The 27,522-nt window shown below is 45.3% G+C and overlaps 1 protein-coding gene across 7 annotated transcripts; it reads left to right on the top strand.

Annotated features, from left to right (window-relative positions):
* Positions 1–604: 604 nt before the first annotated feature.
* Marchf2 (membrane associated ring-CH-type finger 2) lies at positions 605–26,662 on the top strand. 7 transcript variants are annotated; one of them, XM_006241127.5, is made up of 6 exons: positions 605–761; positions 8,594–8,821; positions 15,444–15,639; positions 21,280–21,489; positions 22,786–22,802; positions 26,028–26,656. In XM_006241127.5, exons 2-6 carry the CDS (start codon positions 8,646–8,648, stop codon positions 26,092–26,094), a joined length of 666 nt encoding a protein of 221 aa, XP_006241189.1. In that variant the 5' UTR covers positions 605–761; positions 8,594–8,645; the 3' UTR covers positions 26,095–26,656. The 7 variants fall into 7 exon arrangements, with proteins under 7 accessions (XP_006241189.1, XP_038935345.1, XP_008763423.1 ...); XM_039079417.2 differs by having other exon boundaries at positions 25,978–26,656; XM_008765201.4 differs by lacking the exon at positions 22,786–22,802 and having other exon boundaries at positions 26,014–26,656.
* The last annotated feature ends 860 nt before the right edge of the window (positions 26,663–27,522 follow it).

Below are 27,522 nucleotides of genomic sequence, written 5' to 3'. Positions count from 1 at the left end.
ATTTTTAGAATGTATCGCTTGCTTGAATGAGTGATGATGGCTTTAGTTTCCCCCACAGAACTGTAACCCCTTCGGGTTGATTTTCTTTTGCAAAATGTGATCATATCCTTTCTTCTTACCCTAGGATCGGGTAATGTGACAAATGTATCTCAGTTCCTACTGTTTGTGCCTAGCACGCAAGAAAAACTTGATTCCATTCTAGCTCCCCGATAGCACTGGGAAAGTTGAGGCCAGAAGATCTGAGGCTCAAGGTCATCCTTGGCTACAAAGTGGTTTTGAGGTTAGCCTGATCTACATTAAAAATGCCTTTTAAAAAAATGGAAAAAAAAAAAGAAGCGGAAAGAAGTTACTGGGCAAGCGTCAAGTTGTTTACTTAAGCGTGTCTTTGTTCTGCAGCAGGCTCTAGCGATCTGCTGGCAGAGTTGGGATGGGGGTGGAGCCGGGATGAGGCGGGGCCCATTCTGGGGGCGGAGCCAGAACGCGGCAGGGGCGGAGCCAGGAGCTGCTGGCCTGGACCGCCCAGGACGTCCCAATATTTTGAAGGCCCCACCTCCTTGGGCGGGAGGTGTACGCTGATTGGCAGATGGTGCTCAGAGGGAGTCTCCATTGGTTCGCTGTGCTGTCGGCTCGGCGGGCGGTGCCCGGACGCAGGTGCCCGCCGGAGCCGGAGCAAGCCGCTGCTGACGGGCCGGGCCGGGCCGGGACCCGGGCCAGGGAGAACCGAGGGGCCTGCGCGGCCGCCCGGCCCGGCCGCGGAACAGGTAGGCACCGAAGAGCGAGCGGGTCTGGCCCAAGTATGTAGGCAGGTCTCCCAGGTCTCGGGTTCGAGGCCCCGGCAGAGTACTCGGGCGAGACAGGGCTGCACCCTTGGCCTTATCCCTGCTCCGGACGCAGGCACCTCAGTTATTTATCATTTCGACGTTGGTGAGAGGTCTCCGGGCCTCGCCACGTAGTAGGAACCTCTGTGAGCCTCGACTTCCCCATCTATGAAAAGTGGGTCATCTCGGAGCCAACCTGATTTAGGAGATGGCTGATGAGAAAAGCGCCTGGTATACAGTAGGTGGTCAAAAGTGGCTAATGCCACTCTGAAACCCTCTTCATAACGGTTCTGTCTGGATAATTATTAACATTTTAAAGAGTTGGGAGCTTTACAAAAAGCTACTCAGTGCACTGTACTGAAAATGTTGTTTTTCAAACAGTAGTCAGGGACTGCCAAGATGGCTCAGCTGGTCAAGGTGCTTGTCTGAGTTCAATTTTGAGGTCAGTATGGTGAAAGAAAAACTGACAACAAAAAGTTGTCTTTTCAACTCCATAGGCACACCCACGTGCATATGCATAAATACACACAAAATAAATACAATTGAAAACACTTTAAAAAAAACTCTGTAGACAGAATTTATGTGGTTAGTGAGGGTGAAGTACTAAAAGTAATTCCTTCCATCTAGATGAGCAAATTGAAGTTCAGGGAAGTTAAAGCCGTTTCCCAAGGCCACACAACAAGTAAGAAGTAGAACTTCTGGAATTAGAACTTAGTTTGTGGACTGGGGGTGTAGCTCAGTACTTGCCTAGCATGCACTAGGCCCTGCTTTTACCAAAACACACACAAACACGCCCTAAAATAAGAAAGAGATGGATGAGGTCCAGAAAAGTAAATTAACTTGAACCAGAGCATACAATATCAGTGGCAGAGCCAGGTTAAAGTGCCTAGACCATGGAACTTGGTGGTACAGGCCTTTTATCTCAGCTACTCTGGAGGGTGAGGCAGGAAGACTTCAAGGCCTGGCTTGATTACTTTGTGCAGCTTTGGTTTTGTTTGGTTGTTTTATTTTTATTTTATTTTTGAGAAGGTCTTACTCCGTAGCCTTGGCTGCCCTGGGCCTCCTTATGGAAAATAGGCTGGCTTTGAATTCTTAGAGATCCCAATGCCTCTGCCTTCCAAGTGTTGGGACTAAACCTGTGTGCCACCATACCATTTTTTAAAATGTATGTGTGCCTCTGTGAATTTATGTCTATTATGTAAGAGCCCTCAGAGGCCAGAAGAGGGTGCTGGATCCTCTGGAACTGGAACAGGCAGTTGTGAGCCACCGCATGGGTACTAGGAACCAAACCTGGGTCCTTTGCAAGAGCAGTAAATAGTTTTATTTACTTGGCCATTTCTCTAACCCACAATTGTGTTTTTAACATTTGTCCATTTGTTTGTTTTGTTTATGTGTAGTTTGTGAGCCCTCACCCACTCTAGCATATGTAGAGATCAGAAGACAGTTTTGGGATTCAGTTCTCTACTCCTAATCAGATTTGGTGGTGGCATGCACCTTTACCCAAGGAACCATCTTACCAGCCTTTAAGAAAGAAAGAAAGAAAGAAAGAAAGAAAGAAAGAAAGAAAGAAAGAAAGAAAGGAAGGAAGAAAGAAACCCGGTATTAGGCTTGGTGGCACATGCCTGTAGTCAGTCTAAGCTCTCAGGAGAACAAAGCCGATGAGGCAGGATGCCTGCTGCATGATGGGTATAACCAGAATCACATAGTCATAAAGTCTATGTGACTCTAGGTGAAAAAGAAAGGGTGGAATGTAGCTCAGTGGCAGAGGTTTTATTTATTTGAGGGCCAGGTGTTACTTATATTACCTTTTCCTCAGACTCTATAGGCAACTTATGGTTGCTGAGGGAGGAAGAAGCATTTTCTTCAGTGATGAAACCACTGGTAAGGTGCCCACATGCTTGTCAATAAACCCTTACTCCTACTCCCTATTGGCATATCCCCTCCCCCTCCCAAAAAAACCCTAAATACATTAATCTAAAAAAGGAATCTCGGTGCAATGATACATTCCTGCAATCTTGGCACACAGGAGGCTGAAGCAGGAGAATCACTAAGAATTCAAGGCCAGTATGGATTATGTAATGAAGCACTGTCTCAAAAAACAGAGGAACAAAAACTAGGAGCTGGAATTGGTTAAGAATTCTTGCTGCTCTTGCAGAGAACCTGGGACCAGTTCCCAGAACTTACATGGTGGCTCACTGCCGTCTGTAACTCCAGTTTGAGGGAATGCGATTCCCTCTTCTGGTCCTTTCAAGCACTCACTGGACATATGTGCATGCAGGCAGAACACTCATACATGTAAAATGAAATTAATAAAACATGATAAAATTAATAGCAAATACAATTAAACAAGATAACAACAACAAAACCCCTAATGTCTCTTGAGGACCAGACAACTCACTGTCTAGTTTAAATCCTGGCACTGCCCCTTGCTAGCTGTGTGACCTTGAATAAATAGGCATCCCTTTCTGAAGTGTGGTCTCTTTTTCAATCATTGAGGCTAATTACTGGACCTGTGCCATAGTTTTGTTGTGAAGACCGGATGAAATCCATCCCAGTAGCCCTAGAACTTTTTCTCATTATAGAGACTGGCAGGACAGCCTCTGAGACTTATGTCTCCCAATCACTTACAGTGTCGGAATAAGAAATGAATGCAGCAATGCTACATGCAGTCACTCTGCGCTGGAACTAGGGCTAGGTGCTGGGGACAGCAGAAAAAAAATGTCCAGCAAGGTCCCTCTTTTCCAGAATTTATCGAAGAGCATGAAGATGGGTGTGGTAGGTCCATTAACAGAGAAAACATTTCAGAAGAGGACCCAATGCCATGAGTGAACTGTGTGGATGCCTGTGTCATTTTAGCTGGAGTGGTCCGAGAGAGGTTCTCCAGGAATGTGACCCTCGAAGGAGACACTTCAGAACAATTCCTTGGGTTTGAACTTAGGCAGATAGCTTGATGATCTACTATTTTATGTGTGTTGTTTATTTTTGAGACAGGGTCTCACATAGCCCAGGCTGTCCTCAAACTCTGTATATAGCTGAGGATGACCTTGACCCTCTGATCCTCTTGCCCGAGTGCTTGGATGGCGAGTGTGTACCCCCATACCCTACGTGCTGTTTTATAATGTCATGGGGAGCAACCCAGTGCTCTGTGGGTGCCAGAGAAGCATTCTACCAACTGAGCCACTACCCCAGCCTTAGTATGCAGTGGTTAATACATTTTTTGCTGCTATTACTATGTTTTTTAAATGTGCAAGTGAGTGAGTGAGTGTGTGACTGTGTGCATGTGTGTTCTTTCTTTCCATCACGTGATTCTGGGACTAGAACTCAGGTCAAACCAAACATCAGGTCATGCCTTTACCTCCTGATGTTTGGTTTGTTTTCTTGAGGCAAGGTCTCTCGTAGCCCCACGTGGCCTCCAGCTCTCTGTAGCCAAACTAAACTTGAACTGTTGATCCTCTTGCCTCAGTATCTAGAGTGCCAGAATCATAGGCATATGCTACTCTGCTCAGCATTGTTGTTACTATGTTACAATTTAGGACATGTGAGCAAATTTACTAATGTTGGTGGATTTCCCCCCTTAACAGTAGGTAAAGTAAGGAGTTGTGATGATTCTTGTAATGCACACTTGTTTATATAAATTCTAAGGTCTTTCACCTTCTAGTATTTGGAAGACAGAGGTAGGAGGATCAGGAGTTCCAGCCTCAACTGTTTAGTGAGATCCTGTCACCAAGAAAAGAGAGTGAGAGTGAGAGAGAAGGAGGGGGAGGGAGAGAGGGAGAAAGGAAAGTGGGAGAAGTGGGGCGGGGGGAGGGCACGTGCGTGCACACTGGGGATGTAGTTCAGTTGGTAGAGTGTTCACCTAGCATGCACAAAGCCCTGGGTTCCATGCCCAGAACTACATAGACCATCATGGTATTTCCAAAATGACAGTGTTTGGAAGATGAAGGTGCAAAGATCAAGAGAGTTGGGACTACAGAGATGGCTCAGTTAAGAGCACTGGCTGCTCTTCCAGAGAACCTGGATTTTAATTCCCAGTGTCCACATGGTCGTCACAACCATCTGTAACTCCAGTTCCAGGGGATCTAATGCCCTCTTGCTTCACAGGCACTAGATGTGCATGTAGTGCATAGATATACACACAGGGCAAAATGCTCATACTCATAAAATAAAATACAAATAATAACATTTAAAAACCTTTAAAAAAATGATAGTTAAAGGTCATCTTTGGTTATACAGTGAGTTCTAGGCCAGCCTAGAAATCTTATCTTTAAAAAACAAAAAAGAAAAGATAAAAGGGGATGCGGGGGAGAAGGGATGGTAAGGGAAAGAATCTAAAACAAATCATCCGAGGTTGGGGTGGACTTTTTTCTGCATGCTTTCTCTTGGAGGGCTCAGTGCTTCCCCACCGACCTCTCAACTGTACATTCTGGTTGAAGGAACATCGGTGTCCACAACAAAGCAGCCTGGCCCTGTAGCTGTTATCTCTGACCCTCAGCCTTCCTCCTGGCTGTGTCTGACTTTGGTTGATACTTGCTTATCTGACCTCGGGCTCGGCCTTGGAGGCCTAGGAGATTGTACTGGGTTTTTAGCTGAGCTCTTCAGGGAAGAGCTGATTTGTCAACAGGCTGGGTACAAAAAGTCAGTTAATAATTTATTTTCCGTGTTTTTGGGTTTCTGATTTTCACAGGCAGGACTGGTAAGAGCTGAGTTGGGGCCAGGCTGGCCCTATCAGTTGGAACTTAAAATACCATTAGGGTTGCTGTGGGCTCTGGATGTAACTCTTACTGATAAGAGTCCTGGGTATTGGACAAGTTAAAACCAGTGATCTTTAGCTCTGGATTGATGCCTAATGAGCCTTCTGTTACTTTCATGGATATTTGTGTAAGAGTCACCCCTAATGGCACATTCCTATTTGAATAGCTGAGTCAGGAAAGTCTTAAGTTCAAGGTCTGTCTAGGCTACAGAGCAAGTTTCAACAAGTAGCTTGGTGATACTCTGCCTGAAATTAAAACATTATGGGCCGGTGAGATAGTTCGTTGACCATCAAGCCTGAGTTTGAGCCTCCAAAACCTACTTGGTTAGGAGAGAAATGTGTATGTGGTGGTGGGGGAGGAGCTGGGCATATAACTTAGTGATATGGCGCTTGCCTAGTAAGGCAGATCTCTTACGTTCAAGCCCCACTACTAGGAAGGAGAAAACATTCATAGAAGTAATTTCCACCAATTGAGAAGCTAGAATCCTAGTCATGCTACTCTGGAGAACAGGACCAGTCTTTGTACGGTTCCCTTTTGCTGATTAGACCCTGAGGCAGAGGGCAGAATCCCACTAAAGTTACCCAGAGCAGACTTCAGAATGGCTACCTAAGGTGTTCATTATCTCCGGTAGCCTCTCCTTGGGAACTGAGGACAGAGCAACTGGTCTTCTGGGGACACAAAAGTGACATTTCCTTGATGAACTGAGGTCTCCTAGGATACACAGTTGGACAGAGGCCATGAGTCACAAGGGACCTGAGTGACTCACCATTCTGGTGTAAAACATTAAGTTTCTAGTTCCCTTCATCCCCCCCCACCCCTTCGTGCATGCGTGTGCGTATTGGGAATTGAATCCAGAGTCTTACCTTCTCACTCCTCGGGCAGTGCTTTATATGCCTCAGGCCCTCAGTGGATTCTAGGTACTACTCTACCCGAGTCATGCTCCCAGCCTCTCTAGGTGCACTCTGCTTTCACTAAATAAAGACAGCTTAAATGTTTTGAGCACAGTCTCAAGGATCTGGTTTTAGCTAGAACAGGGTGATTCTGGCTGTGTTAAAAAACCGAGCAAAGGGCCTGGCACACAGGTGTGCAGTCACTTTCAATCAATGCTCCTCTATGTGAAAATGTGATTTGAAAATCTGATTTGTAGGATTAGGAAGTGGGGCCATGCCTTTCTTTTTCTCGAAGAATGAGAGAAAAATCCAACACAAGTCCCAGCTGTCCTAAGTTGTGTACATCAGCTGGGAGCTGATCACCCACACTTTACAAATGCAAACAGAGATTCAAAGAGGCAAGTCTTTGTCCGTAGTCTTAGAGCCCTGTTTTAGTGTCATTTCTGTTGAACTGATAAAATACCATGACAAAAGCAACTTAGAGGATGTCTTAGGGTTTTACTGCTGTGAACAGACACCATGACCAAGGCAACTCTTATAAAGGACAATGTTTCATCCCGGCTGGCCTACAGGTTCAGAGGTTCAGTCCATTATCATCAGGGTGGGAGCGTGGCAGCATCCAGGCAGGCAGGTGCAGGAGCAGCTGAGAGTTGTACTTCTTCATCTGAAGGCTGCTAGCAGAACACTGACTTCAGGCAGCTAGGATGAAGGTCTTAAAGCCCACACCCATAGTGACACACCTACTCCAACAAGGTCACACCTACTCCCAACAGGGCCACACCTTCTAGTAGTGCCAGTCCCTGAACTGAGCATGTACAAATCATGGAGGAGGAGAAGAAAGGGTTATTCTAGCTCACAGTTCCAGATTATCACTTCAGTGCAGTCACAGTAGCAAGAGCTGGAGGGCATTCATATCACATCTATAATCGGGAACAGAGTGCATGAATGCCTGTAGGCTAGTGCCCAGTTCACTCTGTCCTTTTCATTCAGTCCAGTGTGTAGCCCACCTACATTCAGTGTGGGTCTTTCCACCTCAAGTAACCAATTAAGAAAATCCTTAGGTAGGAGAGACTCCAGCCAGATGTTTCAGCTGGTAAAAGCATTTGTCATAAACCTTGATCCGAGATCAACCCCTAGGGCCCATATTGTGGAAGAAGAGAACTGAGTTCTGCAAGCTATCTTCAGACTCTCACATGCATGCTCTGGAACATACATGTCCACATGCATAAACATATACAGGCAAAACAAACATAATTTAAAAAGAAAAACATGTCTCCCAAGGGCATGTGACTGCATCCCAAAATAGTCTAGACAATTCCTCATTGAGAGCCCTTTCCCAGGTGACTCTTGATTGTTTCAGTGTGACAAGTAAATAACCTTTACAATCTTTGCCAAGACAGGACTCAAGAGCCAGGCATGATCTATAATCTAGCATTCAGAAGGCTTAGAACTTAAGTTCCAGGCTAGTCTGCACTGTAGTGAGGTCTGGGACTGTGGCAGTGGCTTGGAGGTTCAGAGCACTGGTGGTTCTTCCTAAGGACCTGGGTTCAATTCCTAGCAACCATATGGTGGCTAACAACCATGTGTACTCCAGTTCTAGGAGGTGTCTGCAGGTATCAGGCAGTAGTTCACAGACAGACCTGCAGGCAAAATACCCCTACACATAAACACAAAGTAAAATATAGTGAGATCAAAAGAGGGACTCAGGCTGGGAACATTCTGTGGGTAAGTGCTAGCTGCAGAAATGTGAGGGCTTTAGTTTACATCCCCAGAACCCATGTAAAGTCAGACACAATAAAGCTTACATGTAACCCCAGTCCTCATACTGTGAAATGGGAGGAGGGGCCAGGAGACTCTCTGGAAGCTGCGGGTGAGTTGGCCTGGTGCACACAGCACAAAGAAAGAGACTGTCTCAAACAAGGTGGAAGACAAGGCTATCATGCCACCTCAGACTTCTACTTGTGTTCCTTTGCACATGTTTACACACACACACACACACACACACACTTGCAAGCACATGAATACACACACACACACACACACACACACACACACACACATCTAAAAAGGGAAACAAAACTGCTATTGTGACTCACTAACTTTGCCTTTGACCTCTCTGCTCCCCTACCTCCAGGCTCCTGGGACCATGGGCCTCAGGCCCTGAGGACAGGAGGCTCCCTGTGGCCATGACGACAGGTGACTGTTGCCACCTCCCTGGCTCCCTATGTGACTGCTCTAGCAGCCCTGCCTTTTCCAAGGTTGTGGAGGCCACAGGGCTTGGACCACCTCAGTATGTAGCTCAAGTGACTTCAAGGGATGGCCGGCTGCTCTCAACTGTCATCCGGGCTTTGGATACACCGAGGTGAGTAGTGACCATGAGTAGCCAGGCTTTTGTCCCCACTTGTCTCTGGGTTGAATGATATTCTACTAGTCTGAGATCAGGAGTCCAGTCATTGAGAGAGGCAAAGGGGTTAATATGCCAGAGAAAAAGAGCCAAATACTTATGTTGGAGGATGGCTCATTGGTAAAAAGACCTTCTGCTTTTTTAGGGACAGGAGTTAAGGTCCTAGCACCAACAATAGACAGTTTATAACTATCTGTAACTCCATTTCTAAGGGATCCAACACCCTCTTCTGGCCTCTTTGGGTAGTCTCTCTTCACAGACACAAGTAGTATATATATAATAATTTAATAATATATATATTAATAATTTAGTATATATTAGCGCATGCACATACACACATACATATTTACACACATACACATGTGTGCCAAGTATTTAGAGTATTTGTCTATCAGTGGAGCTAGGGAGGTGGCCCATTCAATAAAATGCTTGCTGTGCAAGCTTGAAGACCTGAGGTCCATCCCTAGAATCTATATAAAAAACCAAGCATTGTAGCTTGTGTTTGCAATCCCAGTACTAGGGAAGCAGAGACAGGCAGGTCTCTGGAACTCTCTGGTGAGCCCACCTACCTCAATTAGCGAGTCCTAGGCCAATTAGAGACTTTTTCTTAAAAAACCTGGTGGACCTCCCCTGAGGAATCAACTTGATGTTGACCTCTGGCCTTTACATACACACACCAAAGTCTAGCTGTGGGGACTAATGAGTTTACATGGCTTACTTACAGCATGGGTGTATGGTTACTTACAGGAGCATAGATAGTGTCTTAGGGTGTTACTGCTGTGAACAAACACCATGACCAAGGCAACTCTTATAAAGGACAGCATTTAGTTGGAGCTGGCTTACAGGTTCAGAGGTTCAGCTCAGTATCATCAAGGTAGGCACATAGCAATGTCTAGGCAGACATGGGGCTGGAGGAGCTGAGAGTTCCACCTCTTGTTCTGAAAATAGCTAGGAGTAGACTGGCCTCCAACCAGCTAGGATGAGGGTCTTAAAACCCACCCCCACAGTGACACACCTACTCCAATAAGGCCACACCTACTTCTCAAAAGGCCACACCTCCTAATAGTGCCACTCCTTTGGTCAAGCACATACAAACAATCACACCCGAAATAGCTGAATCACCAGAAAGTCTCACCCAGCATTGATGAAGACTTTCCTATAGCATCATACATGGAGTCAGTCCCCTTTCATGAAGCTCCATGTACTGTAGTCTAGCACCTCCTAGACCATAAAAGATCACATGTAACTGAGAAATAATGGAGTATTTTTAGCAGGAAGAGATGCAGGAGTTAGTGTCTGGGATCTCAAGGGAGGATCCAATGACCTCACCTCCTCCTCCTAGGAGGGAAGGCCAGTTGTCAACAGGCTGGGTCTTGAAGGTTACCGGCAAATAATTCCAGCTATTCTGATGAAGATGAAGGCTGTCATGCCCAGATGGGTGGGTCACACCAGTGACCTTGGGCTTTGGAGAAGCAATGCAGAGAGTGAGGAGTGTGGGTAGCACCGAGGGTGACACTCCTGTGGATGCCTCTCTCTCCAAGGGACCTGGGACAAATTGAAATGCCTTTCTGGTCAGATTATTCTGAGAACATAGTGTTACAGTCCTCAGAATGTGGGGACTTGCTGCACCTGTCCATAATGAAGGTTTGTTCTGAGGAGCCCACTGTAAGTTGAAAGGGCAATAAGCTGAAAATGCTGGGCTGGTGAGATGTCTCAGTGTATTAAAAACTGGCTCCGTGTGCCTGGCAACCTGAGTTCAGCCCTAGGAACCCACATAAAGATGGAAAGAGAGACCTAACCACAGTTGGGCAGGACACATGGGCAGATCCTGAGAGCTCGTTAGCTAGCATTTCAGCCTAGCTGAAAATGCAGACTTCCAGTTCAGTGAAACCCTAGGAAGACCTCCACATGCTTGCTCACAGGCAAGCACCTGAAACTAACTCAGTGTGTGCCACACACTACACACACCGGGTTATAACTTTTCCAGGCCTTCATTTCTTTCCCTCTCCTTGCCTTCTCTTTTCTCCTTCCGCTCCCACTCCCTTTTCACCTTTCCTTCCTTCCGTCCCCCTTTTTTAATGTTCTCAAGGCGTTATTCCATGTAACATATTCTGACCCCAAGCTTTTTATGTAGCTTCGCTGGCCTTAAGCTCCTGAACTTCCCACCTCTGCCTTTTACCCCTGGGGGTACACATGTGTGCCACTTTGTCTAGCTTTCTTGGACTTTTCAACATAAAGTGGAAGTAAGTGAGTACTTTCCTCCAGGCTTTGTGAGAATGAGATAAATGAAGCCCAGTATTATACTTAAGTTACAGCCTGTAGCCACAGTTCTGGAACCCAGGGCAGAGGAATGTCGGTTTGAGTTTGACTTGTGCAGCACAGTGAACCCCAAGCTCAGCCTCGGTTATGCAGTGAGTTCTAGGGAAACCCTGTTTCAAAAAAGCAAGACAAAGGAACATGGTAGCAGACATAACTCAGGAGGCAGAGGCAGGTGGATTTTTTTTTAAAAGATTTATTTATTTTATTTATATATTAGTACACTGTTGTTCTCGACAGTTCAGAAGAGAGCATCCCATTACAGATGGTTGTGAGCCACCATGTGGTTTCTGGGAATTGAACTCAGAACCTCTGGAAGAGCAGTCAGTGCTCTTAACCGCTGAGCCATCTCTCCAGCCCGGCAGGTGGATTTTTTGAGTTCAAGGTTGGTTTGGTCTATTTAACAAGTTCCAGGCCAGCCAGGACTGCGTAGTGAGACTCTGTCTTTAAATAAATATAAAAACAAAGTATTAGTCACAGTAGCAGATGCTTGGCATCTCAGTACTGGAGAGGTAGTGACAGAGGGCCAGGGATTCAAGATTGTCCTCAGCTATGGTAGCAAGTTAGAGGCCAACATGGGCTATATGAGACCCTGCCTAAAAACAAACAAACAAAGAAGTTGAAGTCAGGTATGGTGGCATATATCATTAATCCTAGTTCTTCAGAGTCAGTGACTGGCATATCTCTATGAGTTTGAGGCTAGTCTTATCTACAGAGTGAGCTCCAGGACAATCAAGGCTACCTATGAAACAATGTCTTTTTTTTTTTTTTGATTCTTCTTTTTCAAGACGGGGTTTCTCTGTGTAGCCCTGGAAATCATGTTTTAACATACCTTATTTTAACATAAATAAGAACATGCTGGAAAGCTGGTTCAGTTGGTAAAAGGCCTGCTATGCAAGTATGAAGACTTGAGTTCAAATCCCCAGAATCCATGTAATCAAGCCTGCAAACCTTTAACCATTCCTACAGAGAGGCGGGGATGGGAAACTCCCCAAAAGCTCAGAGAAGCAAGCCTGGCACATACAGTATTGACCCTGCCTCAAACAAGGGACTTGTCCTCTGTCTGACCTTCACCTATAGGTCATGACCCATATACTCATACACACACACACACACACACACACACACACACACACACACACACACACATTCATTCATGTGATTTGTGTGTGCGTGTGTGTGTGTGTGTGTGTGTGTGTAAGATAAAAAAAATTAAATGAGGGCTGGAGAGATGGCTCAGCGGTTAAGAGCACTGACTGCTCTTCCACAGGTCATGAGTTCAATTCCCACAACCACATGGTGGCTCGCAACCATCTGTAAAGAGATCCGATGTCCTCTTCTGGTGTGTCTGAAGACAGCTACAGTGTACTTATATATAATAAAAAAATAATAATAATCTTTAAAAAAAATTAAATGAAACAAAACAAAAACAAAATGGTCTCAAAAGTACTTCATATGAAGAGTGCTCAATAAACTGTTAACTTTTGCCCTCTCTGCCTTTGTTGGAATTGGTGTTCCCAAGTTCCCAGGCTTCCCAGAAGAAAGGAAACATGCATGGCTCTTGACATTCTCACCGCTTCCTTTCTCTGAGTTGATTTCTGGAATGGAGAGTCCTTTCCTGTGAGATCTCTCTCTCTCTCTCTCTCTCTCTCTCTCTCTCTCTCTCTCTCTCTCTCTCTGTGTGTGTGTATGTGGTGTATAACTGCAAGCTTGTGTGAGAGTTTGCATGTGTGTGAGTACTTATACGTTCAGTTTTGTGTACTTGTGTGATTGTGTGTTTGTGTGTTTGTGGAGGTCAGAGGCTGACAACACGTATCTTAATTGGTTCTTTCCAAAACACACACACACACACACACACACACACACACACACACACACACACACACACACTGAGCCTGGGTCTCTCACTTGAACTACAACTTGATGACTTTGCTAGTTTAAATTGCACATAGGCCACCACACCCAGCTGGTATTTTTGTGGGCGCTGAGGATCCAACTCCAGGTCTTATGCTTGTAGGGAAGCTCCTTACTAGCTGAGTGGCTCCTCAGTCTGGCCAGTGGACCTTTGGTACTGCAGAAGGAAAGAGCATCTTAGAGACTTGGCTAAAAGGAAAGATGTAAGCTTAGGCTGAGCTTCAGCTTTGAACTCCTGATCTTCCTGTTTCTAACTCCAAAGTGCTGGCTTCATAGACTTGTGGGTCTGGTGGTAGAGATGGACCCCAGGGCTTTCTGACTACTAAGCAAGCATGCTACCAACTGAGCCTAAGTCCCAAGCCCTCTGTTGAGCTCTTTTAAAAGTAGCCAGGCTTCAACCACACAACAGGAAAACTGGAGAAAAGGATTGGGGAGTGGAAAATACCCCTATGGAGAATAAAGAGTCTCTCTCTCTCTCTCTCTCTCTCTCTCTCTCTCTCTCTCTCTCTCTCTCTCTCTGTATTTGAACAGTTACGAAGTTACGCCTGACAACTATGCTTTCTGGGCAGAAATGTTTAAAAAACAATGACTCATGTACTGGGTAGTCCATGGATTCACCAAAACCACACCTCCTGCCTTCCTGAGCAGCCCCAGGAAGAATGCAACTTCCCTAGAGACTGGGCTGTGATTAGAGACTCCCCAAAGCAGCTGTGTATGCATGGTTTCTACGCCTGTTGGCCCATCCCTCCCTTTGCCTTCCTCAGCTGTGCACAGAAAAACAAATAAGTAATTTTCTCACATGAATGGGTTTTTCAGACAGTGTGACTTTTATGTGCAGATAGAGCCAGGAGTTTTAATAATGTTTTTAAAGAGGTTGGGGATTTAGCTCAGTGGTAGAGCGCTTGCCTAGCAAGCGCAAGGCCCTGGGTTCAGTCCTCAGCGCCAAATAAATAAATAATAATAATAATAATAATGTTTTTTTAAAAAAATCTTGTGAAATATATATATATATACATATATATGTATATGTGTGTGTGTGTGTGATATGTGTTAGTGTAGTATATGTGTTGTAGTCCTGTATGTGATGTGTGTTAGTATATATGTGTATGATCATGTGTGTGCCATAGTCCTTGAGGACTGTATTAGTTATTTGTCTTGTTGCTTTGGCAAAACACCTGACCAAAGCAACTTAAGAAAGGAAAGATTGATTCTGAGTTACAATTCCAAGCTACCGTCTGGGAAGTCACAATGGCAGAAACACAGATGGTTGGTCACATTACGCCCATAGTTAGGAAGCTTAGGAAACAGAGAGACGAGTGCTTGTGTTCACTTTGCTTTTTTCTTTAAAAAGTTGTATGTGCGTGTATGCGCATTCCTTTGTATCTGCCATGGCATGTGTATTTTATATGCCATGGCATGTGTATTTGTATCTGCCATGGCATGTGTATTTGTATCTGCCGTGGCATGTGTATTTGTATATGCCATGGCATGAGTATTTGTATATACCATGGCATGTGTATTTGTATATGCCATGGCATGTGTATTTGTATATACCATGGCATGTGTATTTGTATATGCCATGGCATGTGTATTTGTATATGCCATGGCATGAGTATTTGTATATGCCATGGCATGTGTATTTGTATCTGCCATGGCATGTGTATTTGTATATGCCATGGCATGTGTATTTGTATATGCCATGGCATGTATATGGAGGTCAGGACTCTTCCACCATGTGAGCTCCAGGGATTGAACTCAGGTCATCAGACCTATCAGCAAGCACCTTTATCCACTGAGCTTTCTTGTGTCTCTGCTTCTTCTCTTTCATTCACTCCAGGACCCCAGACCATGGAGTGGATCATCCATGTTTAGGGTGGGTCTTTCCACTCCCTTAACTTAACTTAGAAAATCTCTCACAGACATGCCCATAGACTTGTCTCCAGAGTGATTCTACCTCCTGTCAAATTGACAAGATAAAACATCAGAACGACTAAGAATGGACCACAGAAGGACCACAAAGAGTTGATATTTATGTAGGAATATCATGATAGTGTTTCACCAAAAGAAGAGAGCATTAGGCAGGCCGATGGATGGATAGGATTGCTCACTCTAGGCTACAAAGAGCCCACAGTAGCTTTGGGGAGGGAACATATGGGCCTACCAATGGGAATTTGAAAAGTTATGTGAAGAAGAGGACATCTGGAGCTGGGCTGTTGAAGGATGAGCAGAGGTTTACCAAATAGCATCGTGGGAGTGACAGTGAGCTTATAAGCTAGCAAGTACTGATATCAGTTTAAACAAGAAGCCTTACCATCCATCATTCACAGGTCTTATCTCTGTGTCCCTCCAGTGACTGTCCCTTCTGCCGAATCTGCCATGAGGGAGCAAATGGGGAGAACTTGCTGTCCCCATGTGGCTGTACTGGCACCCTGGGAGCTGTGCACAAGAGCTGCCTGGAGAAATGGCTGTCTTCCTCCAACACCAGCTACTGTGAGCTGTGTCACACTGAGTTTGCAGTGGAAAAGCGGCCCCGACCTCTCACAGAGGTATATTGCTTGGGGGAGACTGGACATCCAGAAGGAGGAAGGGCAGTTTGAGGACAGATGTAGCAGCGACCCAGGTCAGCTGGGAAAGCTGGTTATGTTCCTGCCTGTGCTGGGAGGGATCTGCTGATCTGTGGGAACCCAACAGGTCTGCAAGCCCCTCCCTGCCGTGCCCTACCCCCCTCTCCTCTGGGATTGTTGTTTGGTTTTGTGTTTGAAACACTCTCAAGTGTCCTAGGCTGTCCTCATAGTAGCTTTTAGCTGAAGATGACTTTCCAACTCCTGATCATTCAGCTTCCACTGTGCAAATGCTGGGATTACAGGCATGCTGTATCACCTCAGGTTTATGCAGTACTAGCAGTGGAACTCAGGGCTTCATGCATGCTAGGCTAGCTTTCTACCAACTGAGTCATAATCCCAGTCCTAGCCAGCTCCCCACTTTTAATATTATAATTAGCCTTTAATTTGCCACTTTCCTCCTGTCTCTGGTTCCTGAGTGTTATGAGTATGAACATGTAATACCATGCTGGGCTAGCTTTGTTTGTTTTTTGTTTTTTGTAAAGTAGGTATTGTCATTTTATCTCAGGGAGGCCTGGGACTCAGGGTTAGGTTATGGAGGTGCTCCTACTTTGACTGTCAGGATCACAAGGCTTGAACACTAGGGCTACCGTTGTTAGTTCTTTCTTATATTTTTGAGATGTGGTCTCATGTAACCTACAGCTTGCTTTATTATAACAGACTGGCTTTAAAGTCCTGATCCTGGGATTAATAAGTTCATCACCACGCCTAGGTTTTTACTTGTTTACATCTGTCGTCTGTCTATCTATTTTTTTTTTTTTTTGGTTCTTTTTTTCGGAGCTGGGGACCGAACCCAGGGCCTTGCGCTTCCTAGGCAAGTGCTCTACCACTGAGCCAAATCCCCAATCCCTGTCTATCTATTTTTAAGACAAGGCTACATCATGTAACCCTGGCTAGCTTGGTACTTGCTATGCAGACCAAGCTGGCTTTGAGCTATCTGTGAGCCTCATGTTCCAGCTACCACAGTTGTTGGGGGTAGTTTTTGAGGCAGGGTCTCTCTAAGTAGCTCTAAAACTGGCGTAGAAATCCCTATGAAGGCCAGGCTAGGCTCCCAGAGATCCACCTACCTCTGCTTCCTGAGGGCTGGAATTAATGTTATGTTCTACCATGTCATCCCATTGTTTCTTCTTCAAATACCTTAAAAATTAAATTATATGTATATATGTATGTTTCTCTCCCTCTCCCTCTCCCTTCCTTTCTGTCCCTGTGTCTGTCCCTGTCCCTGTCCCTCCCTCTCTCTTCCTTTCTGTCCCTGTGTCTGTCCCTGTCCCTGTCCCTCCCTCTCTCTTCCTTTCTGTCCCTGTGTCTGTCCCTGTCCCCCCCAACCCCGTATATGTGTATATGTGTGTATGTGTGTGTGTGTGTGTGTGTGTGTGTGTGTGCGCGTGTGCGTGTGATACGCATGTGCCATAGATTATGAGTGTATATTACAGGACAGCATGTAGAAGTTAGTTATCTCATGTGGGACCTGGGAACAAACTCAACTTGTCAGGCTTGGTGCTTGACAAGTGCCTTTACCTGCTTAACCATCTCACCCTACTCCCCCTACTCCCTCTCTCTCTCTCATCTACCTACCTACCTACCTACCTACCTACCTACCTACCTATCATAGGCCCAGTTGACCCAAAGCTTGGAATCCTCCTGTCCCAGACTTTTCTGGTTTCTGGGGTTACCAGTAGGTGCTACCAAGCTCAGATCACAAAGTGTTTCTTTGAGTACCTCTGGTGTGCCCAGTGTTTTGTCAAGTGCTGGTCCTGGTCACCAGGACACCCAGAGTTAATAATGGCCACATGATCTCCAGACAGGCTAGTTGGTAGGGATAATTATGAGGGTGTCTTAGTTCCTATTCTGTTTGCTGTGATAAAATACCCTGACAAGGGGGCTGGAGAGATGGCTGAGTGGTTAAGAGCACTGACTGCTCTTCCAGAGGTCCTGAGTTCAAATCCCAGCAACCACATGGTGGCTCACAACCATCTGTAATAGGATCGGATGCCCTCCTCTGGTGTGTCTGAAGACAGCTACAGTGTATAATAAATAAATAAATCTTTTAAAAAAAAATACCCTGACAAAACACGTTAAACAGGAAAGACTTTGTTATGACTCAGAGTTCCAGGTCACACTCTGTCTCCTAAGTAAAGTTTTAGTGGTGGACTGACCATCTCTCAAACAAGGTGGTTTGTGACATTGTATCATAGCCCAGAAGTGGAGAGGGGACACCACCAGTTCTCGTAGTTCTCCTTTTACTATCCAGGCTAGCCTATGAGATGGTGCTACCCATCAGTTCACAGCGAGAGTCTTCTCACCTCAGTTAATAAATTAAGAACATCCCTCACAGGCACACCCTGATCCAGACAGTTCTTCCTTGAGACTCTGATCTTCTGTGATTCCAGATTCTATCAAGTTGACTATTAACACTAGACATCATAGGATGGGAAAGATGGCTCGTGGTTGAATATTGGCTACTCTTACAGAGGACCCAGGTTCAATTTCAGCCCCACATGGCAGCTCACATCTGCTTGTCACTCCACTTCCAGGGTATCTGGTACCCTTTCACAGGGGATCTGGTACCCTCCCACAGGTATACATAGAGGCAAAACACCAATGTATATGAAAAATTAATTAATTAAAAAACTCACTAAACATCAAAGAGGGAAATGTTGCAGGATGGGATTTGTGCAGGGCAACACTTGAAGTCTTAGGACCTGGGAGATAGCTCAATAGATAAAGTGCTTGCCATAAAAGCACAAGGATCTGAGTTCAAATCCCTAGAACCCACATAAAGCCAGGTGTAGTAGCTTATTTCTGTAATCCTTAATGCAAGATGGGAGGTAACACACTGGCCATCATGCATTGAAACACACTGGCCAGCCAGCCTGGTTTACAATGAGGGAGAAATCTCAGTGTGGAGGATGAGGATTGGACACCTGAGTTTGTCTACTGACCTCCACTTGAATGTTGTGATACATGCTTTCCTGTACTCATACACCAACACAGACACACACAAAGATTGGGATTGTGTGAGTGAGGGAGAGACTTTGGCTGAGGCTGAATCCCCAAGTTGAGATCCGAGGTGACAGTCAGGAATTTAGAGAGCCTAGAAAGAAGACAGTCTTGGTCTAGAGCACAAGTGCAAAGGCCCTGAGGCCAGGAGGAGCTTGTATGAAGTCCTGAGATTAATCTGTAGAATCCAGTAAAGATCCCAGCACTTGAGAGGTAGAGGCAAGGGGATTAGAAGTTGAAGGTCATCCTTGGCTACATAGGGAGTTTGAAGCCAATTTAGGCTACAGAATACCTGTTGTATCCTTGGAGATATTCGAACAAACATCTGAGGTGTTTTGAACAAAAAATTGAGATGGCTCAGTGGTTAAAGTGCTTGCCATCCATGCATGAGCAGCACTGGGATAAACTGTGTAGAACAATGTCAGGTCCTGAGACCAGGAAGTACTGCCTAGTTCACTCAAGGCTGCTGTAGGTCACTTGGGAGACCCAAATAAAACCTGCAGCCCACCTGGGAGCTGGGCTCCAAGGGGCAGTGAGTGGGACCAGTATCTGCATAAACCATCTACCCTTGTCTCAGACCAGTTTAAAAGGCACTACCACAAACCCTTTGTGATGTTCCTGCTGTCTGCAGTGCTGTCTCCCTTCCCACTCCTCTGTCCACTCTACAAGGTCTTTAGCTCCCTGGCCATCTTCACCACTTAAAAAGATACATTTTTCTCTGTGTGTGCGTGTGTGTGTGTGTGTGTGTGTGTGTGTGTGTGTGTGTGTGTGTGCGTGTGTGCACATACATGCATGGCACAGCACACATGTGGAAGTTAGAGGATGACTTTCAGGGAGTTGGTTCTCTCCTACCATTATGTGGGTTCTGGGGAATTGAACTCAAATCATCAACCCTGTGTGGCAAGTGCCATCTTGCTTGCCCCTAACTTTCGCTGTTGTGTATCTTCCTCACTAGCATACGAGAACAGGGATCCTTTCTGCTGCCTTCCCTAGATTTTTTAATGAACCATGATTGTTTCTCTTGGTCCATCATCTATGTGAGTCTGTCAATGCAGTGACAAAGGGTGCTATAACCCTTATCCAAAATGCTTTGCTGGTTGTGGTGGAGCACACAGGTCGTATGCTGAACAGTCAGAGACAAAAGGATCATAGAGTCAAGGCCAGACTGGACTACACATTGGGCCTGGGATCTGTGGTTCATCTGGTAGATGACCTAACATACATGAAGCCCTGGATCTGATCTTTAGCATTTCATAAAATTCTTCATGATGCCACATGCCTATAGTCCCAGCACTGAGGAGGTGGTACCATGGGAATCACAAGTTCAAGGCCAGCCTCGTCTATATATTGTTGAGCTCATATTCAACTTAGGCTACATGAGACCCTGTTTTGGAAAAAAAAAGAAAAAAGCTTGGGAATGGAATGATTTTGATTTCGAGTATTTGGGGAGTTAGGAATGTTTTCATGGATAATAATGTGTGTGTGTGTGTGTGTGTGTACACACCTTATGCTCTACTCCTAAGATAGGTTTATGAAAATATGTTACTGTAATTAGTTTCTTGTATTGCTAGGGTTGAACCCTGGGCTGTGCTCACACTAGGCAAGGACTCGCTCACTGAGTATCTTGGAGTCAACATATATGGTGTCAGTTCTTTCTTTTTCTCTCTCTCCCTTCTTCTGGAGAGAGATGGCTCAGCAGTGAGATCACTTACTATTTTTTTGGAGGCCTGAAGTTCAGTTCCCAGCCCCCCACATCAGGCCATTCACAAACACCTGTAACCCTAGCTTCTGAAGGGATCTGACTCCCTCATCTGACCTTCATGGACAGACAGACAGACAGACAGACAGACAGACAGACACACACACACACACACACACACACACACACAGAGTTTCACGGTGTGAATTTTTCTACTTCTGTACCATAATAGCACACCTTTAATCTCAGCACTGGGGAGGCCGAGGCAGGAGGATCACTGTGAGTTCCAAGGCCAGCCTGGTCTACAAAAGCAAGTTCCGGGACAGTCAGGACCACATAGAGAGATCTCAGAAGCAAAGAAACAAATCAAGGGTTTATTTTTATTTTCTATTTAGGAATATGTGCATATGTTCACTTGGGTACAGGTGCTGAGAGGCCAGTAGAAGACATGGGATCCCCTGGAGCTGGAGTTACAGGTGGTTGGTTATAAGCCCTTAACATGGCTGATGAGAACCGAACTCTAGACCTTTGGAAGTAGCAAGTGTTCTTAACGTCTGGACCAGCTCTCCAGTTCCCCTTTCCCCATTTTGCTGTGTTTTAGAGTTTCAGATTTTTACAACATTTTGGATTATAGATTTTTTAGAATAGGAATAGTCAGTCTGCTCTAGCTATATGATTTTGCATGAATTTATTAACTCTTCTTCTATTCTGATACTCCATTTGCACATCAGAAAAATGGGGCAAATACTCAGCAGACTCCATTTTATTAATACATAAATGAAGATCCAGGCTTACAGCCCCCCCCAACCCTATCTGTTCTGCGCACCCCTCCACATAACCTCTATCCATCATCTGCTCCTCTACAGTGGCTAAAGGACCCAGGGCCGCGCACCGAGAAGCGGACACTGTGCTGTGACATGGTGTGCTTTGTGTTTATCACACCACTGGCCGCCATCTCAGGCTGGCTGTGCCTGCGAGGGGCCCAGGACCACCTCCGTCTGCATAGCCGGCTGGAGGCTGTAGGGCTCATTGCCCTCACCATCGCCCTCTTCACCATCTATGTGCTCTGGACACTGGTGAGTGGGTGAAGCCCGTGTGGGTGGGCTCAGCTGGGATCCCTAGGCTGTGTGTGAGTGTTGCTTCTGCTGGGAGTGGTCCGCTCAGCTTCCTTGTTCCAGGTTGGCATTGGAACACAGGTCTAGGGATGCCCAAAGCCAGCAGTGAGCCGTTTGCTCCAAGTGCACAAGGACATTTAATCACTATGGGTCAGGTGGGAAGAAGGAAGACAGATCAGCAAAAGGCTGAAGCTAGGAAGAGATTGGGAGTGAAGTAGAACAAATACATACTAAGAAACTGAGGGTAGGTGAGATATCTTAGCAGTAGAGTAGCTGGTCCTGAGTTTGACTCCCTGGACTATGTGGTAGAAGGTGAGAGCTGACTCCTGGTTGCCATCTGTCCATAGGATGCCATGGGACATGCTGCCATGGAAATACCTAAATAAATGTAACAAAAATATAGATTAAAAACCTTCTAAAAATGGAGCCCTTACCTTGCCCTGTTGAATTGTTGGCTTCTGATAGACTCTGGAGAAAGGGAGAAATTATCTTTAGTTGTATATCCACAGCTGGGCCCACCAGGTCCTGGTGTATACCAGAATCCATGGCCACACAGAGTAAAACAAAACACATGAATATGGGGAAAGGCTCTGTAGGGAGGAAGGGTTTGATGAGGGTTGGGGTAGTGTTGAGAGAGTGGGGGTGACAGTAATCAGAATGTATGTATGCATATATGACATTGTGAAAGAAGAAATTAAGTTAATATAAAAAGTTAATAAAAAAGACACACAGGGAGAAAGAAAGAAAGAAAGAAAGAAAGAAAGAAAGAAAGAAAGAAAGAAAGAAAGAAAGAAAGAAACCTGGCCATGATGTAGCTCAGTCAGTGGAATACTTACCCAGTTTTGCTTAGTGGTGTCTTAGTACTGCCAGTGTCTGCACAGCAAGGCTGTGATACAGTTCTCAGAATGCATTCCTATCATAAAGGGGGCACATGTTAAAATATATACAGTATATGAAAACATATGTACTGCTTTATACCTACTTGTTTTATCCTTGCTAATATCCTTCAAAAGAAAAGGGGACGGCTCCCAAGAACACCAATTCATTGTGTGGCTGTACTGTATTTATTTAATCAATTCCTTTTGACATACTCTGAGACTTTTGGTAATGTGTAGGATCCCCCCCGCCCCATGTTACAAATAGTATTTTGGGCCACTACCGATGAAGTTCTTTCTTTCTTCTTTCCCTTTTTCCCTCCCTCCCTCTCTCTCTCTCTTCCTTCTCTTTTCTTTCTGTGGTGCTGGGGATTGAACCTAGAGACTTGAGCATTTTGAGTAAGTGCTTTACCGTGGAGTAAGTCCTTACTGCTTAGAGATCGTTTTGTATGTTCATAAGTATATGGGTGCAGATGTGCACATATGCACATATATGTGGAGGCCAGCGAGGGCCCAATATCACTATCTATCTTATTTGTATATTTTGTTGTATATTCATTTGTTTTGTGTGTGTCTGTGTGTCCGTGTATGCATGAGCCATGGCATGTATGTGGAGGTTAGAGCACAGCTTTAAGAAGTCTGTTCTTTCCTTCTACCATAAGGTTCTGGGGACTGAACTTGGGTCTTGAAGTGGGTCAAGCACCCTTATCCTCTGAGCCATTTCTCCAGCCCATCCACTTAAAAATTTTTTTTAATTTTTTTGAGATGTAGCCTGGAACTTTCATAGATCAGGGTGGCCTGGAACTCAGAGAGATCCGCATGCTGTGCTTCTCGAGTACACTTATTTATTTTCTCTTTGTGTACTGGTTAGATGACAACTTACAGAAGTTGATGTTCCCCTTCCACACTGTACAGTTCACGGTTGTAAGCCTTGGTGGCCTTTACTTACTGAACCACCTACCCAACATCCCACTTTTTATTTGAGTCTCTTGCTGTACCTGGAACCTGTTGCAGTAAATATTAAAAAGGCCTGACTTTTTGTCCTGCGCTATTGTGGACACCTGTAGGGCCACATGACCTGATTTTACCGGGTGTCTTTATCTGAGCTGCTCCACGCTGCCCCCAAGTACGCTCTGACCCAGGCAGTCTGTGGCCGTTCCAACATGGCACCTTGCCACTCTGGTCTCTAATGTTAGTTTCAGCACCTGTAGGGCCAAATGGAACTAATCATAATTTATCTCTCATTAATATCTCTCTCAGCTGCTCTATGCTAGCCTCGAACACTCTGGTTCCAGCTACCTGGTAAAATCAGGGCTCTAGAAGTCCAGCGTGGGCTGGCCTACATAGCTCCCTGCCACAAACTCTGCTCACACTCCCAACAACCCAGGAAATCATGACTCAGTAAACTGTAATTTATCAATCAGATTTATATGTTAAATTCTCAATTCACAATACATCCTCACAATAAAATTACAACCAATTGATAAAGATATAAACCACCAACCTAGATAAGATAAATTTGCCTATAGAAATCTATTCCTTAAGAACTATTCATAACAACCTGTATCTATGTAGAGATGCACGGCGAGGATCGTTTACGTCTGCCTCCATGTTGCCTCTCTCTCTTTTCTCCTCCTCCTCCCTCTCCTTCTAAAACCTCTGTCCCTGCCTCCTTCCTTCTTGTCCAATGACAGACCTCATTTTATCTTGTTTGCCTTCACCAGCTTAATGACATCAACCTACAGGAACCTATTGTTTTGTCTAGATCAGGGGTCTCTAGAAATCTGCCTGTCTCTGACCAGCAGCACTGATATTACATTTACATTGCGTAATGCACAACTTTTTAAATACAAGCTTTGGGGGTCTGAACTCAGGTCCTCACACTTACATGGCAGGCACTTTATCCTCTCAGCCATTTCCTGAGTCCCCTTGCCCACTTCCTTTTTGAGACAGGGTCCCATGTAGCCCCTCATGATCTTGAATTCCTGGTCCTCATATCTCTACTTCTAACTGCTGAGACACCACCACATCTGGTTTGTGTGGTGCTAATGTACATTTTTTTTATTACTCCTCTGTTCTCCACCTGTTTGTCCCTCTCTCTTCCAACACCCCTGGTGACACCCATCTTTTTACTGTCTCCAAAGTTTTTCCTCTTCTGGAATGTCAGATACTTGGAGTCATACAGCATGATAGCATGTAGCCTATTTAAATTGACCTCTTTCACTTAGTTGTTTGAATTTAAGTTTTCTCCATGCCTTAAGTGGCCTTGATCGCCCACTTTTGTTTTTGTTCCATACTGGGTATCGAGTCCATGGCTCCCATATACCAAGCAAGCAAACCACCATCGAACTCATCCCTAGCCTGCTTCTTTGTTGGTATTTAAGACAGTATCACTAACTTACTCAGACAGGCATTGAACTCATTCTGTAGTCCTGGCAGAGCTTAGATTTGTGATTGTCCTGACCTGGATTTACCCAGTTACTCAGGTTACATTCCTCCAGTACCAGCTGGGCTCTTAGTGGTGCAACCAGCCGCATGCTGGACAAGCACTTTACCAGTGATTTGCAATTCCATCTCTTACTTCTTTTAGGTGTGTGTGTGTGTGTGTGTGTGTGTGTGTGTGTGTGTGTGTGTGTGTGTGTAAGTGATGGTGTCTTAGTTAAGGTTTTACTGCTGTGAACAGACACCATGACCAAGGACAAGTCTTATAAAGGACAACATTTAGTTGGGGCTGGCTTACAGGCTCAGAGGGTCAGTCCATCATCATCAGGGAATGAACATGGCAACATCTGGGCAGACATGGTGCAGGAGGAGCTGAAAGTTCTACATCTTCATCTGAAGGCTGCTAGCAGAATATCACTTCCTGGCAGCTAGGAGGAGGGTTTTATAGCCCACACCCAGAGCGACACACCTACTCCAACAAGGCCATCCCTACTCCAACAGGGCCACACCTTCTAATAGTGCCAGTCCCTGGGCTGAGCATATACAAACCATCACAGATGGTTGTATGTATGTGTGTGTATGTGTGTGTGTGTGTGTGTGTGTGTAGGGAGGGTATGTGTGTATGTACACATGTGAGTGTTACCAGCTAGCTAGTCCTAGCAATTCTCTTGTCTCTACCTCCTTCTCCTCCCCAGTTTTTGGGTTACAGGTATGGCACAGGGTCTTGCTCAGCTTTTTACATGGATGATGGGATTGTGAACTTATGTCCTCAAGCAAGTTCTCTTACCAGTTGAGCTATTTTCCCAGTCCTGTAAATGCACCACCATTTTTATCTTCTTACCTATGAAGAGACACCTTGGTTGCTTCCAGATTGGGCAATTGTGTGATTGGTTGGGTTTAAATAATTCCAAGAGATTGGTAAGACTACATTCTCATCAACTGTTAGAAGAGCCATACTTCCTGCTGGGGTCGAGGTGGTGGATCCCCCACTTTTACAGGACTCGGAGCTTATTAGAGTATCCTCAGTGGACCAAATGGGTGAGTGCATGCATAGTATACAAGAAATGCCCAGAGGTGGCACTGCTTCTAGGTTTGGCCCATGACAAATGCCAGGGCTCCCTTTCCTCCCTAGGGTGGAGGCCTGTCTCTACCTTCCCACCCACTGCAGGACTGCCCCCGCAGGTCTCTTTCCGATACCATTGCCAGCTGTACTCGGAATGGAGGAAGACCAATCAGAAAGTCCGGCTGAAGATCCGGGAAGCAGATGGCTCCGAGGACCCTCACCACTCCTTGCTGGCTACTGGACTTTTAAAAAAGGTGGCAGAGGAGACCCCTGTGTGAAGGCCTGGCTGGCAGGACTCTGAGGTAGTGGACAGACCCGAGTCAGATGGCAGTGCACGGCATTTGGAAAGATGGAGTCTGCCTGACTTTTCATGCACAGCTATGATGCTTCTCAGGCCAATAGCCACAGCAAACAGAGCCTGCTCTGTGACCCTGTGTGAACATATTTTTAAGGGTTTTGTTTTGCACATTATTGTATATGGCAAGCACAGATGGACAGATTTGAGCTTTGGATGGAGTAGGCACCCCTATCTCACTCTGAGATCTGTTTGACACCCTTTGGACAGCAGCTTTAGCTGCTGGTGTCAAGGGTGCGTGCCCATTGGGCTAGAAGGTTCCAGCAGGCTTCTTGCATTACTCTGCACCTAGCTGGCTTGCTTTACTGGCACTCTTGACTTATAAACTTATAAAGTTGCACTGCATTTCAAAAACCTACTCCTAAATGAATAAAAGGAGCCCTTGTTGGCTAATATGGACTCATCAGTTATGTTTCTAAACTACTCCAAGTGAATGATTCTATGGGGACAAAAAGTATAAAATGCTTGGCTTGTTTTGAGGGATCTGCTATGAAGCTGTTTTCTTATTTTTATGATAAAGGAACTTCAGTGGAGGTACAGAGATGGCTTGGTGGTTTAGAACACTGGCTGCTCTTGAAAAGGACTGGGGTTTAATTCTTAGTACTCCTGTGGCAGCTTGTAGCTGTCTCTAACTCCAGTTTCAGGGGATCCAGTGCCTTCTTTTGACTCCCACAGACATTGCTCACATATGGGGCATATACACAAATGCAGGCAAAATACCGATACACATAAAATACATTTTTTTAAAAAAGGTAACTTAAGGGAGAAAACATTTAGTTTTAGCTCACACCTCCAGGTACAGTCCCTCATGGTGAGGAAATCAAGGTACAATTAAGTTGGGTATTTCTATAGCAATCAGTACAATCAAGATGATCCCCACAGTCATGCCCAGAGAGTCTCCTCACAGGGGACTCGAGATCTGTCAAGTTGACAGTCATGGAAGCCTAAAGAAAAAGTAAAGTCAGAGGTTTTGTTTGTTGTTTGTTTGTTTATTTTTAATAAAGAATAGCGTGCAGGGCCTTAGGTGACAACTCAGTGGTTAAAGTGCTTGGTACACAAGCGTGAAGACCTCCCATCTCTGTAATCTGTAGAGATTAGAAGTGTGTGTGTTTCTGTCCTCTAGGAAATCCTAGTAGCAAGCTGGCTAGCTAACCTAACCTTATGGGTAAAGCTCTGAGTACAATTGTGACACCTTGACAGTGTATAAGGTGGAGAAGACGAGTGAAGACACCATTAGCCTCTGGCCCCTGCATGTACAT

Source organism: Rattus norvegicus, chromosome 7 (assembly GCF_036323735.1).
Source record: "Rattus norvegicus strain BN/NHsdMcwi chromosome 7, GRCr8, whole genome shotgun sequence".
Taxonomy (NCBI): Eukaryota; Metazoa; Chordata; class Mammalia; order Rodentia; family Muridae; genus Rattus; species Rattus norvegicus.
Note: the sequence above shows the minus strand (reverse complement) of the source record. Positions and strands in the feature narration are given on the sequence as shown.